Raw genomic sequence first — 15,386 nt, 5'->3', positions numbered from 1 at the left:
TCAGTCAATCCAAGTAGAAAGGGAGTGTCCCTCAGACTAAAAAGCATACCCACTGCTGCCACCAATGCCACAGAGCTGGATAGTCCGACTGACTACCTCCGCTGACTTGTGCTCCCTGCGCCTGAGACAACACACTTTCCCCGGTTTCCCAGTCACTAGCCGAGACTCAGTGTAGGGTTTAAACCAAAAACGAAGACTGATTTATTTCTCACACACAGGGCTGGATATAGCCAGCAACGCACACAGTAACATACAAGATATTGGGATACAAACCTCCCCTTTAATCTGCCTCCCAGAGACAACAGGGTCAGTAAAGTGATTAACAATACAATGGGGTCCCAACCTCGTCCCAACCAAAGCCAGTTCCAGGGATGGCCAGGGTAAATGTCTGTAGTGGTGGAACTGGGGAGAAGGTGGGGGGTCAACATAGTATTGCACCATGGGGTGGAGGGGTGTGAAAGTAAAACAATGGTGGTCACTCCCTGCTTGCAGATCCTGGCTGTCTGCCAGAGATAATCCCCTCAGCAAGTGATGAGATGATATACTGCTGGGGTAGCCACAGAAGTCTTTACAAAGTCAGGGCCCATAGTCAATAGGGAGGAGGCTGGCAGTCAGGCCTCTCCAGGGGCCCCGGTAATGGAGGGTTCCACCACAATACTCAAATCCAATCAGCTTCAGCACTGGCTCTGAGACTGCTACCGGCAAAGGTGTGTTAAGACCGCTTGTGCATGTGTGGGAAATGCTGTGTAATTTCAATGATAGCCAGGTTATGTGGTAGAAGAGCAGCTGCTTTTTGTTTTGGAGGAACGCATATAAGAGTACTTTGATATGCATTATTCTATAGCGTGGATGTCAGGGGCATTACTGTATACTGTCCCTTTAATGAATGGTTTACAATTACATTCAGTTACAGTTTTAATTCTAAGGAGTAGAATCGGAATTATGACTGCTACAAAACGCTACAATTAAAGACAATAGAAACACCTCTATTCAATAGCCTATGTAGGAAAACTAAAAACCAGATCTACAAATATGTAGACAGGAAATTGCGGATACAAACTCAATTTTGCTGGCATGAACCCATGTCACAGTAAAATGGGTTTTTAAAAAAATCTAATGCCATGCCGGCAACTTTTTACTTAAAATAAATTAAATCCAGCTAATTACTTACGTATTACTAAGAATTATGATTATTATTGGTAGACAGTGATTTTTAGTAGAAAACAATGATCATTGTAAGTTGACACAAAGCAACATGTGCATACACAAGGCTAAGCAGTTACTATATGTTACTTGACTATGTGCCCTGGGAGTTAAATTGCTAAATAATTTAACAAATTAGCACTTGTTTAGAGTGTAGATACTAGAAATATAATTGAATTGAACATCGTCTGTGAGTCTTCAAGCTAAGACTATATATGGAATCACACACACACACAAAGCTTGTAACACAAAATACCATAATTCCACATTCATATATGCTAACCCAGAGCAACTGGATGAAATTATTTTTCACAATTCCATAACCCTCTACTGAATAAAGACTGATGGATGGATTCAGGGGTAGATAATGATCAGGTGGAGCTGTGTGTGTGGCTGTATTATATATCCACAGTTAAAAGAATATATAAAACACACACAGACACCACAGTAGGATAGTAGGGATCCATAAACAAATCTTAATGAGAGGTTTTGCCCAATTACTTCATTGAAAATCATGCATTATAAGTACTCAGTACAAAGTGGGCAATACCAACACCCTCGTACAGCTGATGCAGACGTGCTCCCTCCCTTCGGTCCCCTGGGAGGGAGTACCGGCTGGACTGTTGTGCGGGTTTTATATTATACTGCAGGTTATCTGTTGCTCTTTAAAGCTGCTACGCTAATTTATGGGGGGCCATCAGTGAATTTACACTTAGACGGAGCAGAATTCCAATTCTTTCTGTTCTCCATCACTAGTTTAAGGTGGTGTCTTGCCTTCTTATGAGGTCAGGGTAAAGAGCTACATTTGCAGTGGAATTATAATTTGTAGTGGTTGGTTACTTTAACCAGCATCTGATAATGAATACATATTACAGTAACTGTTATTTAAGGGAATTTTAGATTAAAAGTTTTACAAACATTTCTAGTTTTTAGTTTTCACTTTTCTTTTTGTGTTACTATACAAGGGTTACCCCATTAATGATCTGGCTTCAAGAGGAGTGTCTAATATTCTAATTATTGAACATAATGATAGTTTGGTCTTCTGATATCAATATAGTTGTTGCATTCACATGCATTGCAAACTATTGCACCAATCAGAACAATTATTATAAAAAATAATTCAGTCTAGAGAAATAGAATTGTTACATATAATATTACCCAACTGCAGTATGAAACAATTCCATGCTACTTTAACCTTACCACTAGTACTTTTCCCGTTCTTTCTTTCTTCATTAGTGTCGTTGGGCCTCTGGGGAATTGGCGGTGGAGGCGCTCTCCGTTTTTTTTTTTGCTGATCCCTTTGGACAACGGCATAAAGCTGAAATAAGATGAACATATCTTGGTTCAAGTACACTACAGAAGTTAAATCTGTAATACCATACATTTTTGGTGTAATCTTGTTGAAATTGAAATGCACAACTTCATGATTTTGCTTATTTATGAATATAAACTGAAAGCATACTGTGATGGCACCAGGAATACTGGTCCCTTTGTATTTTGTTTCTTTACAATACAACTTTCAGGTGTTCCTGATGGCGTGCATGAAACCAGCCCCCCCCCCAAAAAAAAAACATTCGGAAGGCGGATACCAGGAGGTTAAAAAGTATAAATGTATCTTTAATCTTGAATAAAATCTTGAATAAAATCTTGAATAAAATCTGGTAGCTTACATTAAAAAGTAGTAAAAAAAAAAAAAAAAAAGGTCCCATAACTTCCGCTTGGTGTTGTGGTAGCTTTGCTACACTCTTATTGCGTATAGTTTGTATGGACTGAGTATGCGGCTCTTCCCCTCCTGTTTTTGTCAATATGCACAACGCGTTTCGCTCCAATAGCTTCTTCAACAAACAAATCAACTCTGCTCTCAAAGTTCCACACACACACCTGCTACAATACAGAGAAAAAAAGAATCTCTACAAGTCTACCACTTGTAGTCACCTACAACCCAGCGCTTGAAGAAATCCGGAAAGTCATTAAAGACCTACAGCCAATGCTAGCAGAAGATGAGACACTAAAAAACATCTTCCCTGAAACCCCCATTTTGGCCTTCAGACAACCCCCAAACTTGCTACCCACTGACAGAATGAATAAAGAAAAAGGGACCACACCGTGAAAAAGGCCCCGCTGCAAACTGTGCCAACACATATGCACAGACAACATAGCCACTCACAACAGCAAGACCTATAGTATTAAAGGATCATACACCTGCACGTCTAGCAATGTAGTGTATATGACACAATGCACTAAATGTGACCTAGGATGCTACATTGGAGAAACCAGCCAGCAATTAAATGGCAGAATGAACATGTACAGACATTCCATTAAACACAAGGAAAATTCCTATTGCACCCCTGTGGGACACCATTTCACCCAACATGACCATTCAATCAAGGACCTAAAAATCAAAGTGCTGAAAGGGGACTTCAGTAATACCAAAGAAAGACAAACTTTTAAAGTCAGAACGATTCAACTATTCAACAGCAAGAATAGAGGACTCAATGCCGACACAGGTTTTACATAACCCCCCATCTGCTATATGTACTGTATTTTTAAGTGCACCATGTTCATCTATATTTCCCTGGATATATGACAACATGTGTAGACATATACATTCGCATCCCTATATTCATCACTGCATTCCTATTCCCTGTATGTGAGCACAAGCATCTTATTTTTTTTTTCTGTGTCAATTTGTGTTTAGCAGTGCTACCCCCCCCCCCCTCAAAATTCCCTACTCAGAACATTTATGACCCTCTGGAGAGATACATACTTTTAAACATCTCACCCTCCCTTATCAGATCGGGGCAGTAAGCCCCCCATCCCTCCCACACAACATTGAATTCTATGTGTCTTTTTGCTCAGAAATGTTTTAGACTTGAGAAAGGGAGAAGAGCTCCCGAAAGCTTGTCATTCCAAAATTCTGTTAATCCAATAAAAAAAATTATTATCACTAGATACTTATTTCATCTGTTATTTGATATTGACACCACTGGACTAATACAGCTACAACCTCTACTCTACTAAATATATGCTTGGTAGGCAAATTTAATTCTTTTTGAAGAAGGGGGGAAAAATTAATTTGGTCATCTATTAATAAGGCATCAATAAGAGTAGTATTTTCTATAATTCATCCCTCTAGATTGAGACAGTCTGTATTGTTTTTAAATTGACCCCTTTGATTTGATAAATTGATTTTATTCCTTTTTTAAATAACAACCAGCTTTTATATAGATGATTAAATGTTGATGAGTCTGACATAATAGTAGAGATTTTAAACTTTAATTTTAATTCTGACCAAACTATAAGCGATAAATCACCCCTTCCAGCTAGAGCCTCTTGAAGACTAAACCATGGTTCCTTCTTTTCCTGAAGTACTTGCCATTTATGGATATGAGACAAGTTGCTAGCTTCATAGTATTTTATTAAAATTAGGGACCACTACGCCACCATTCTTATATTTCTTTGTTATATGCCCTCTATCAATTCTAGGTTTTTTATTATTCCAAATAAAATTCATAAACAGCTTTTTAGTTTGTATTAATTTCTTTATCGGTATTTCTAATGGAAGCATTCTAAATAGGTAGGACCATTTAGGGAGAACATATGATTATATGTATTCTGTATTATCGTGTATTCTGCACGATAAAGAGATGTTATTCCATTTCTTCGTTAATCTCTCAACAGTGTCACCGAAAAGCACATCAAAGTTAAACTTCATTATATCCAGAGTAAGAGGGGTAATATGGATTCCTAAATAAGGGAAACCGTCTTGGGCCCAGTGAAAAGAATATTTATCCGCCATTTTTTACCTACTTTTCTTGTTCTAAATTAGTAGCCACAGCATGGGTTTTAGATAAATTCAATTTATAATTTGAAAATTTTGAATAATTTTCAATCTCTAAAATGAGATTGTCCAGGGAACACATAGGCTCTGTCAAGGTCACAATCACATCATCGGCATTAAGACACAGGACATGCTTCTCATCTTGTAATCCAACTGCTTTGATTAGATCATTATTTCTTATTCTGGCCACCAAAGGTTCGAGAGAGTGAAATAGGTCTATAATTACTCAGGTTGGTGCCACCCTTGTCTGGTTTTAAAATAGGAGATATAGCGGCTTGAAGTAGTTCCGAGGGAATTGTACCTATATTTTTGATCTCATTGAAAATATCTGTAAGGTGCTGTGCTAATTCCCCCTCAAACATCTTATAGAAAGAATTGGTGTATCCATCTGGGCCGGGAGCCTTATTTTTTTTTTAAGACTAATACCTCAGTAATTTTGGACTTTCTAAAGGGAAGATCTAATTTCTTCATCTGAGTTTCTGAAAGATGGGGGAGATCTATATCGTTTAATGTTTTAATGAGTCTGTTAAATGATCCCCTTGAGGTAAATTTTATGAATTTGAATAGAAGTTATTAAAAGCTTTACCAGTATCTTTTGGGTTTAAATATATCTGATCATTTACGATAATTTTTTCTATTTTAGATTTAACTTTTTGATTTTTCAGTCTTCTTGTCAGCATTTTTGCAGCTCTGTTTTCTTTAACAGGGCGTAATTTGCTTTTGCGGTAAGATGAGAATTTATCTCCCTTGCAAGTTCCGAGATTCTACTAGTTCTTTCTCTAGAGGGGGTTAATTTGTTATCTCGTTGAAGAGAATAGTATTCTATATATAGTTGAGATAATGTAAGGCCTTGCCTTTTTTTTTTTAGTTCAGAGCCTAGTTTAACGAGGTGACCTCTAAGAACACTTTTTTAGGCGCACACCAGACTGTAGTCAGTGAAAGATTATCTTTCAGATTTTCCTCAAAATATAGTCTCGTTATGTTAGTTAGATATATTTGATTATCTTTATTTAGTACTAAGTTACTATTAAGTCTCTAAGAGGAGCGGGGACAGTTCAACTTAGAAGTTTGTAACTCCAGTGACACTGCCGAGTGATCTGACCAGACTGTCTCCACTATATTAACCGCCTTATATAACTGAACCGCATGAGCTTTAACTAGAAAATAATCCAACTGGGAATAAGATAAGTGAAATTTAGAAAAGAAAGTATACTCCTTATCTGTTGGATGGAAAACACGCCAGGTATCGAACAGATTGTTGAAAGCTAGCAAATGACAAAATTTAATTTCCGTTTGAGAAGCCTCTCGATTGATTTTTTTACCTTTAGCTGCCTTTTTATCTAACTCAACATCCATGATCAAGTTTAAATCACCTCCGATAAAATATATTCCCTGTAATTAGTTAAAAACTTTAATGTATGTTTATTAGGGGCATAAAGATTATTATGGGTATATATCGTTCCATCCAATTCACAAATTAAAAAACTAAATCTGCTCTGCTTATCAACTTCTCTATATATTTCTTTAAATGATAAATTTTTGGAAATAAGGATTGCAGTGCCCCTTTTTTTAATCTTATAGGAGGAATGAATTATCGGAAAGTATGAACTCTTAATTAATGAACCCTCCGTTTGCCAATGGGTTTCTCGTATAAAAGCTACATTCTATTGTCTATCAAAAATGACAGAATGTGTATTTTTTGAGGGGAGTTGAGTCCCTGGTAATTAATTGTTATAAACTTAACCATTTTATGATATTACCATCACTTCTTTTGAATTTCTGAAACAGACAGCCTTTACAATACACAAAACAATTTATAGATAACATAAAAAAACAAAGTAAATGACGATACCAGGTCCCTACCGGGCAAAGCCATTTTCCCTCTTTTTGTGTTCATCCCTTGTGATTGAATACTTACGGAGAGCTCTTAACCCAATCTTAATATTGGGTTAAGGGGAAAACAAAAAAAAGGGAAGGACCCAAAATTTAAGGGTCTGGTGTAGTGTGCTAATAAAGTGAGGTGCTAATGAGTGAAATAATTAAATTATATGGGTTATGTGAAAGTAGAGTAAAATTATATTAAAAAAGTGTTATTCCTCAGTGAAGACCCGAAATATCTTGGGTTGGGAAAAAAAAGTCCAATTTACTGTGAGAATAGGGGAATTTTTTTATCAAAGTGTGAAGGAGAGAAAATAAAAAGTTAGTGTAATAAAAAATTGTGATACTTAATAAGTGAATTAATAGAATTATATAAATTATATAAAAATAGAGCAAAATTATATTACATAGCCTGTGTATAAGATATCTTGGGTCATAAATAATATAATTTATAAATGCTGTGAAAATATGGATAAAGGGGGAAAAAAGGGAAGCATTCAAAGTTTAAGGATCTGGTGTAATGTGCTAATAAAGTAATATAGGTTGTGTGAAAGTAGAGTAAAATTAGATTAAAATGTGTAATTCCTAAAAACATTTTGAAGGAAAATGAAGGAGAAAAGAAAAAACTATTTCTTCATATATTTCAAATCCTATAATACCTTAACCTTCTCCTGTCATTTATTTATTATTGGTATTGAGGCAGTATTTGGGAAATAATTTTTTCCTTGTAGCCAGAAGTTGGCCCTTTCAGGAAAAACGAACATTAATTTTGAATTCTCATACCAGATAGATAATTAGTTTTAAAGGATAACCACAACCGTATTATTTTCCCTTCTGAGAATAGCAGTAACTTCAGAAAAGGAGCTCCTAAACATCCAATTTTTTTTTGTCTAGAAGACAAATCAAGTATGCATATTTTTTTTGGAAGCGATGTCTTGTCCTTTAAGGCATTAACCATTAACTTATTTATAAGCATGAAACCTTATTAGTACATATCTGTCACGTACAAGTAGTTTGGAGACACCGTGGTCAGGTAGGACTCCTGGACAGAACAGTTCAGACAAGCCGAGGTCAGGATTCCAGAGAACAGGATAGCCGGTATACGTAGCCGAGGTCAGGATTAAGGAGATCAGGATAAACGATAAACAAGCCGAGGTCAGGATACAGGATAACAACGAAGTCAGGCAAGCCGAGGTCAAACACAGGAATCAAGCAGGTAAACGCTATCTGGGTGCTAGCACAAGGCATAGACGACCATCAGAAGGCAAGGTGGAACTGGTCTGAGGGGTTTAAATGGAGAACCGCGGAGGAAGTCAGAATCTCCCATCAGCCCCTCATGACATCACTTCCGGTGTCTGTGACTCGCGGCCATCTTGTGGATGGCGTAATCTCCCTTCATAAATTCCCGCAGTATGCGAGTTCGCCACTAGAGGTCGCGCCCCGCGCAGCAGCAGGATGCCGTGTACCAGGAGGTCTGCCTCTCCTGCGTGGTACTTCAGAGGAAGGCAGTGGAAGCGGCCTTGCGGTGGAGGGGGGTCTCCCTCTCCCTCGTGGCGGCTGCTGCGGAGGTGGCTGTGCAGTGGAGGGGGGTCTCCCTCTCCTTCGTGGTGGCTGCTGCGGAGGTGACCGTGCGGTGGAGGGGGGTCTCCCTCTCCCACGTGTCGGCTGCTGCGGAGGTGGCCGTGCGGTGGAGGGAGGTCTCCCTCTTCCTCGTGGAGGCTGCTGCGGAGGTGGCTGTGCAGTGGAGGAGGGTCTCCCTCTCCTTCGTGGTGGCTGCTGCGGAGGTGGCCGTGCGGTGGAGGGGGGTCTCCCTCTCCTGCGTGGCGGCTGCTGCGGCAACATGGGGGCTGAGGGCAGGTGAGTAACAGTACCCCCTCTCAAAAGGGCGCCCTCAGGGCGACCACCAGGGCGAGAAGGGCATCTATCGTGAAATGCGCGTATCAAACGCGGAACGGAGAGTCGTGCCGCTGGTATCCAGGAACGCTCCTCAGGACCGAGACCTCTCCATTGCACCAAATACTGTAGGCTGCCTTGCTGCCGCCGGGAATCGAAGATGACCTGAGGAGTGCGCCCCTCCGAAGCCCTCCTGGCAGTCTCAGCCGTGGAACGTGCACCTCGGGTAAACTGGTTGCAGACCAGAGGTTTCAATAGCGAGGCGTGAAATACCCGAGGAATGCGAAGCGTTCTGGGTAGCGAGAGCTCGTAAGCCACTGGATTAATCCGACGTAAAACCGGAAATGGCCCAATAAACCGTGGAGCCAGCTTCATGGAAGGGACCCGGAGTCTCAGGAACCGCGTAGACAGCCAAACCCTATCGCCAGGCCGATACGAGGGGTTGGGAGAACGTTTCTTGTTGGCCTGACGTTGCTGGAGCTGAGCGGTGCGTTCCAGTGCAGAGTGAACCGAAGCCCAGGTAGCACGGATGGAAGCAAGCCTCTCTTCCAGATCCGGAACAGGAGAAACTGGCAACGTCTCTGGGAGAGACTGTGGATGGAGACCATACAGGCAAAAAAACGGAGAGATCCTGGTAGACTCCTGGAGCGCGTTATTCCGTGCGAATTCTGCGAACGGCAGCAGATTGACCCAATTATCCTGATGGTCATTGATGAAGAGACGCAGGTACTGCTCCAGATGTTGATTCGCTCTCTCCACTAGACCGTTCGTCTGAGGGTGATAAGCCGAGGAGAAGGCCAAGGTGATTCCCAAGGACTTAGTAAATTCGCGCCAGAACCTTGCTACGAATTGGGTGCCTCTGTCCGACACGATTTCAGATGGCACTCCGTGGAGCCGAACAATCTCTCGGATGAAGATATCAGCCAAGGTGGAGGCGTTGGGTAACTTTCGTAGTGGAATGAAGTGCGCCATCTTCGAGAAACGGTCCACCACCACGAGGATCACAGTATGTCCCCTGGACGGAGGCAACTCAACAATAAAGTCCATGGCCACATGAGTCCAGGGAACCGAGGGACAAGGAAGAGGTCGAAGGAGACCTGCAGGACGAGTACGAGAGGACTTGTTGGCTGCGCACCTAGTACAGGACTGGACGAAAGCTGTAACGTCCCTGCCCCAGTGAGGCCACCAAAAGGTCCGAGAAAGTAAGTCCTTGGTGCGCGCCACTCCCGCATGTCCCGAGGTTCTGGCCCCATGAAGCGTGCGTAGGATAGGGAGCCGCAAACTGGGAGGAACATACAATCTCCCTGGAGGCAAGGAATCTGGAGCTTGACCTTGAGAGCGGGTGATGCGATCCAGCAGGGGAGCATAACCCCGCAACCGAATGACGGCAACGACCTTGGTAGAGGGGACAATGGGTTCAGGCGCTCTATTCTCCTCGTCTGGTCGTGTATACATGCGGGATAGCGCGTCCGCTTTAGCGTTCTTTGAACCGGGACGGTAAGTCAGCACAAAGGGAAAGCGGGAGAGGAAGAGAGCCCACCTGGCCTGACGAGGGTTGAGACACTTGGCCGACTCCATATATTGGAGATTCTTATGATCCGTCAGGATCAACGTTGGTACAGAAGCCCCCTCCAGCAGGTGACGCCACTCCTCCAAGGCCAGGATAACCGCCAACAGTTCCTTGTTCCCGACATCGTAATTCCGTTCAGCTGCGGAAAAGTGCCTGGAGAAGTAGCCACACGGATGCAGTGGTCCGCTGTAGGAAGCCCGTTGGGAGAGTATAGCTCCAACTCCCGACTCAGAAGCATCCACCTCCAGAACAAACGGCAGAAGAGGATTGGGATGCCGTAACACCGGGGCTGTCGTGAACTTCTCTTTGAGAAGAGCAAACGCAGAGATGGCCTCGGAGGACCACTCTGAGACATTGGCCCCTTTCTTGGTTAAGTCTGTGAGAGGTGCAACAATCCTTGAGTAATTACGGATGAAGCGTCTGTAGTAGTTGGCGAACCCAAGGAAGCGCTGAAGTGCCTTGAGGCCTATAGGCCGTGGCCAGTCCTTAATCGCCAGTACCTTAGATGGGTCCATATCGAACCCCTCAGGAGTGATAACGTATCCCAGGAAAGTCACTTTGCGGGTCTCAAAGACGCACTTGTCCAATTTGGCAAACAGGCCGTGATGTCGCAGACGACTCAATACTTGACGCACCTGTTCGCGATGGGTGGGTAAGTCCGCAGAGTAAATGAGGATGTCGTCCAGATAAACAACGACAAATTGTTGAAGGAAGTCCCGAAGACAGTCGTTGATAAACTCCTGAAACACTGCCGGAGCATTGCACAGACCGAACGGCATGACTAGGTACTCGTAGTGTCCGGAACGTGTATTGAATGCTGTTCTCCATTCATGGCCGGCACGGATACGAACCAAGTTATAGGCCCCACGAAGATCCAACTTGGTAAAGATCTGGGCCCCACGTAACCTATCGAAGAGTTCGGAGATGAGGGGAATAGGATACGAATTGCGTCTCGTAATCCTATTCAGACCCCTATAGTCAATACATGGCCTCAGCTCCCCGTTCTTCTTCTTGACAAAAAAAAACCCAGCGCCCGCAGGGGAGGTTGACCGACGGATGAAACCCCGCTTCAGATTCTCCTCGATGTATGTCTCCATGGCCTTAGTCTCAGGAACAGACAAGGGGTAGACTCGGCCTCTGGGTGGCATGGTACCCGGAAGGAGATCAATGGGACAATCGTAAGGTCTGTGCGGGGGCAACTTTTCAGCCTCCTTCTTGTCAAACACATCCGCAAAGTCTCGGTATTGACTGGGAAGGGCTGTCACGACAATCTCCGACGTAGTAGACACCATGGCCAGTCTAATGGGTTCGGTGCAGTGCTCCCCACAGGTTCGACTCCACGAAGTGATCTCTCCAGCTGACCAATCGATGGTAGGGTTGTGCGTCTGCAACCATGGAAAACCCAAAACGACTGGAGTAGAGGGAGAGCAGATAACTAAGAACTGAAGTCTCTCGTTATGAAGCATGCCTACGGAGAGCGTCACCGGAATAGTAGTCTGTGTCACCTGGGCAGGATGAAGTGGTCTGCCGTCAATGGCCTCAAGTCTTACAGGCATCTCCTTAGGCATAGTAGGAATAAGCTGCTGTTCACAAAAACGGGCATCGATAAAGTTCTCTGCAGCTCCTGAATCCAAAAAAGCCTCTGTGCAAACGGAACCCTCAGACCATGATACCCGAATCGGAACAGTCATTCGAGAACTGCTGGAAACAGAGGACAGACCCAGCACACCCAAAGCAGGTCCTCTCTCACGTGCCTTCAGACTGTCCCGTTGCGCCTGACGCTCGCGGAGACGAAGATCAATCTGTGTCACGTATGAAATTACAGAGTCTAGGTCGGAGGGAAGATCTCGAGCAGCCAACTCGTCTTTCAAAGTCTCTGATAATCCATTCAAAAAGGCTGCAATCAGTGCCTCACCAGTCCAGTTCACCTCCGCCATAAGGGTGCGACATTCAATAGCATAGTCCATCAGAGAACGAACCCCTTGACGAATGTTAAAGAGAGAGCATGAAGCGGTTGCCCTCCTGCCTGGAACGTCGAATACGGAGCGTAGTGCAGACACAAATTCTGAGTAGGAACGAACTCCTGGAGTGTTCCTCTCCCATAAGGGAGATGCCCATGCCAGAGCCTTGTCGGTGAGGAGCGAAATTATGTAGCCAACCTTAGCCCGGTCAGAAGCAAAGGCGTAAGGAGAAAGTTCAAAATGTATCTCACACTGATTGAGAAACCCCCGACATGAAGCAGGATCTCCTCCGTAACGTTGTGGCGGTGGAAGATTCATCGGAGCATGAAACACAGGAACAGGAGCCGGAGACGGAACTGGTGAGGGTGCTACTGCTGGAGGAAGCACCTGTAGTCCGGGATCAGTGCGCTGTAGAAGAGTCTGGAACGCTTCGGCAAACTGATCCAGACGGTGATCCATCTCATCCAGACGATCCTCACAGGAACCTTGAAGTCCCACCGAAGCGGGTCTCATGATGGCCTTCTGATTCTGTCACGTACAAGTAGTTTGGAGACACCGTGGTCAGGTAGGACTCCTGGACAGAACAGTTCAGACAAGCCGAGGTCAGGATTCCAGAGAACAGGATAGCCGGTATACGTAGCCGAGGTCAGGATTAAGGAGATCAGGATAAACGATAAACAAGCCGAGGTCAGGATACAGGATAACAACGAAGTCAGGCAAGCCGAGGTCAAACACAGGAATCAAGCAGGTAAACGCTATCTGGGTGCTAGCACAAGGCATAGACGACCATCAGAAGGCAAGGTGGAACTGGTCTGAGGGGTTTAAATGGAGAACCGCGGAGGAAGTCAGAATCTCCCATCAGCCCCTCATGACATCACTTCCGGTGTCTGTGACTCGCGGCCATCTTGTGGATGGCGTAATCTCCCTTCATAAATTCCCGCAGTATGCGAGTTCGCCACTAGAGGTCGCGCCCGCGCAGCAGCAGGATGCCGTGTACCAGGAGGTCTGCCTCTCCTGCGCGGTACTTCAGAGGAAGGCAGTGGAAGCGGCCTTGCGGTGGAGGGGGGTCTCCCTCTCCCTCGTGGCGGCTGCTGCGGAGGTGGCTGTGCAGTGGAGGGGGGTCTCCCTCTCCTTCGTGGTGGCTGCTGCGGAGGTGACCGTGCGGTGGAGGGGGGTCTCCCTCTCCCACGTGTCGGCTGCTGCGGAGGTGGCCGTGCGGTGGAGGGAGGTCTCCCTCTTCCTCGTGGAGGCTGCTGCGGAGGTGGCTGTGCAGTGGAGGAGGGTCTCCCTCTCCTTCGTGGTGGCTGCTGCGGAGGTGGCCGTGCGGTGGAGGGGGGTCTCCCTCTCCTGCGTGGCGGCTGCTGCGGCAACATGGGGGCTGAGGGCAGGTGAGTAACAATATCTAGGTAATAGTGACGAGATTTGTTTGGGATTTGGGATCCAATGACCCTTTGAAATAGGGCATCCTGCTTTTGTTGCCTTATTTCTAAAAAGTCACATAAATCTTCCATAAATCTTTTTTTAGTTCTTGTAATTTTTGTTCCTTTTTTCTCTGTGGTTTTGTTTCTTTTACATAATTTTTACTGGTAGCCATATTGGAAACCTTTAACCCTCCAATTTCCATGTGTCACCTTCCTATTAATGGATCTTTCCCTTCTTATAGTGCATCTTCAGTGTATATATTAAATTTAAATGTCAGACAATTGAGATAATAAACGTGTACTTAGCTGATGGAGACTGGAAATTAAACTATGATGATCAGAAGTCCTCAAGAATCAATGCACTGGAAACAGCTCTCACCACCCTTTCCAGCATCAGCAGTAAAGCCCTGGCTTCCAGACAAAAACTCCAGACCTGTTCAGCTGCGAGGACCCCGGGCGCTCACACAGGATGCCGGGTAGTTCTCACCACACCGGAGTCAAGAGGCTGCCGAGACCTGGATGGACCCGCAAAAGTTCATAGAATATCTTTATTCGTGTGTTTTAAATAAGATTTCTGTCACAAAAGGTTGTAGTAAGCTATCTTAGTATTCTGATAACTGTGATGTAATGGCTTCAATTCCTGAGACTATGGGTCTTCCTGGTGAATTTTTAAGAATATTTTCTTATATTCAATCGTAGGGTCTTTTTTCAACTGCATGTAAATGTCAATGTTATTTAATTGTCTGGATATTTCTTGTATATATTTTTCTTTTGGGAGTATGACTATCCCTCCTCCTTTATTTGCGGGTTTAATTACGATTGTGTCATCATGTTGTAATTCTTTCAATGTTGTTTGTTCTTTTTTGGTAAAATCATACTTATTTTTGTACTTTTGTTGTAGTTTTTCAGTGTCGTCCATTACAACTGTTGTGAACATCTCCGTAGCTGCTGATTTTTGTGCTTCAGGAAAAAAGGCCGATCTCTCTTTTGGCGTACCATGTACATATTTGGGCTCTTGAGGGGTTTGATTTAGTTTTATTGGATGGCTTGGAAAATGTTTTTTCAAACATATACCACATGTGAATTTATTTAAATCAATAAAGGTATTAAATTTATTTAATTTAGATGTTGGAGCATATTTTAAACCTTTGTATGTTAGTTGTCTTCCACTAAGATTTAATTATCCTATTTCATTGTTTTTTTGTCTTCCTTTCTCATTGCTTCACTATTTGGTCTTCTTTCTCCTCCTCCTCCTCTTTTTCCCCTCTTTCTGAGCAACCTTTCTTGATCCCTCCAGTTTGGATTCTGAGCTAAAAAAGACCCAGATGTGTAGTGATTGTCTGTATTCGCTCTTATTCGCTATTGGATGTATCATTCGACCTATAGTGTTTAGGTCTATACATTTTATATTGATCTCTGTCTCCTTTTATGGGTTTATCTTTGTTATATTTTCCGTTTTGCCTGTATTCATTCTGTGTGTGGTATCTTTGATTTGAGTAATTTCTCTTTCTATCGAAGGAGTGTCTTGGTGTGTATGTCTGGGGGGTAGTGCTCAATGTTTGTATGTCTCTTATCTATTTTTCTCTCTTCTAGTGTATTGTGTTCTTGATTTCCAAAAT

The 15,386-nt window shown here is 43.4% G+C and overlaps 1 protein-coding gene and 1 long non-coding RNA gene across 7 annotated transcripts in view; one reads left to right on the top strand and one right to left on the bottom strand.

Annotated features, from left to right (window-relative positions):
* Nucleotides 1-15,386, bottom strand: part of COBL (cordon-bleu WH2 repeat protein) — a 318,027-nt gene that overhangs the window by 75,646 nt on the left and 226,995 nt on the right. For all 6 annotated transcript variants that reach the window (XM_053468136.1, XM_053468135.1, XM_053468132.1 and 3 more), the window contains one exon: nt 2,404-2,521. In XM_053468136.1, coding sequence (XP_053324111.1) covers nt 2,404-2,521 — 118 coding nt within the window. The remainder of the gene's footprint in view (nt 1-2,403; nt 2,522-15,386) is intronic.
* LOC128497908 (uncharacterized) overlaps nt 1-15,386 on the top strand; it is a 107,749-nt gene that overhangs the window by 30,470 nt on the left and 61,893 nt on the right. The window lies entirely within an intron of this gene.

The sequence above is a fragment of the Spea bombifrons genome, chromosome 5 (genome assembly GCF_027358695.1).
Source record: "Spea bombifrons isolate aSpeBom1 chromosome 5, aSpeBom1.2.pri, whole genome shotgun sequence".
In the NCBI taxonomy this organism is placed as follows: domain Eukaryota; kingdom Metazoa; phylum Chordata; class Amphibia; order Anura; family Pelobatidae; genus Spea; species Spea bombifrons.
This window is presented reverse-complemented; position numbering and strand designations above follow the sequence as displayed.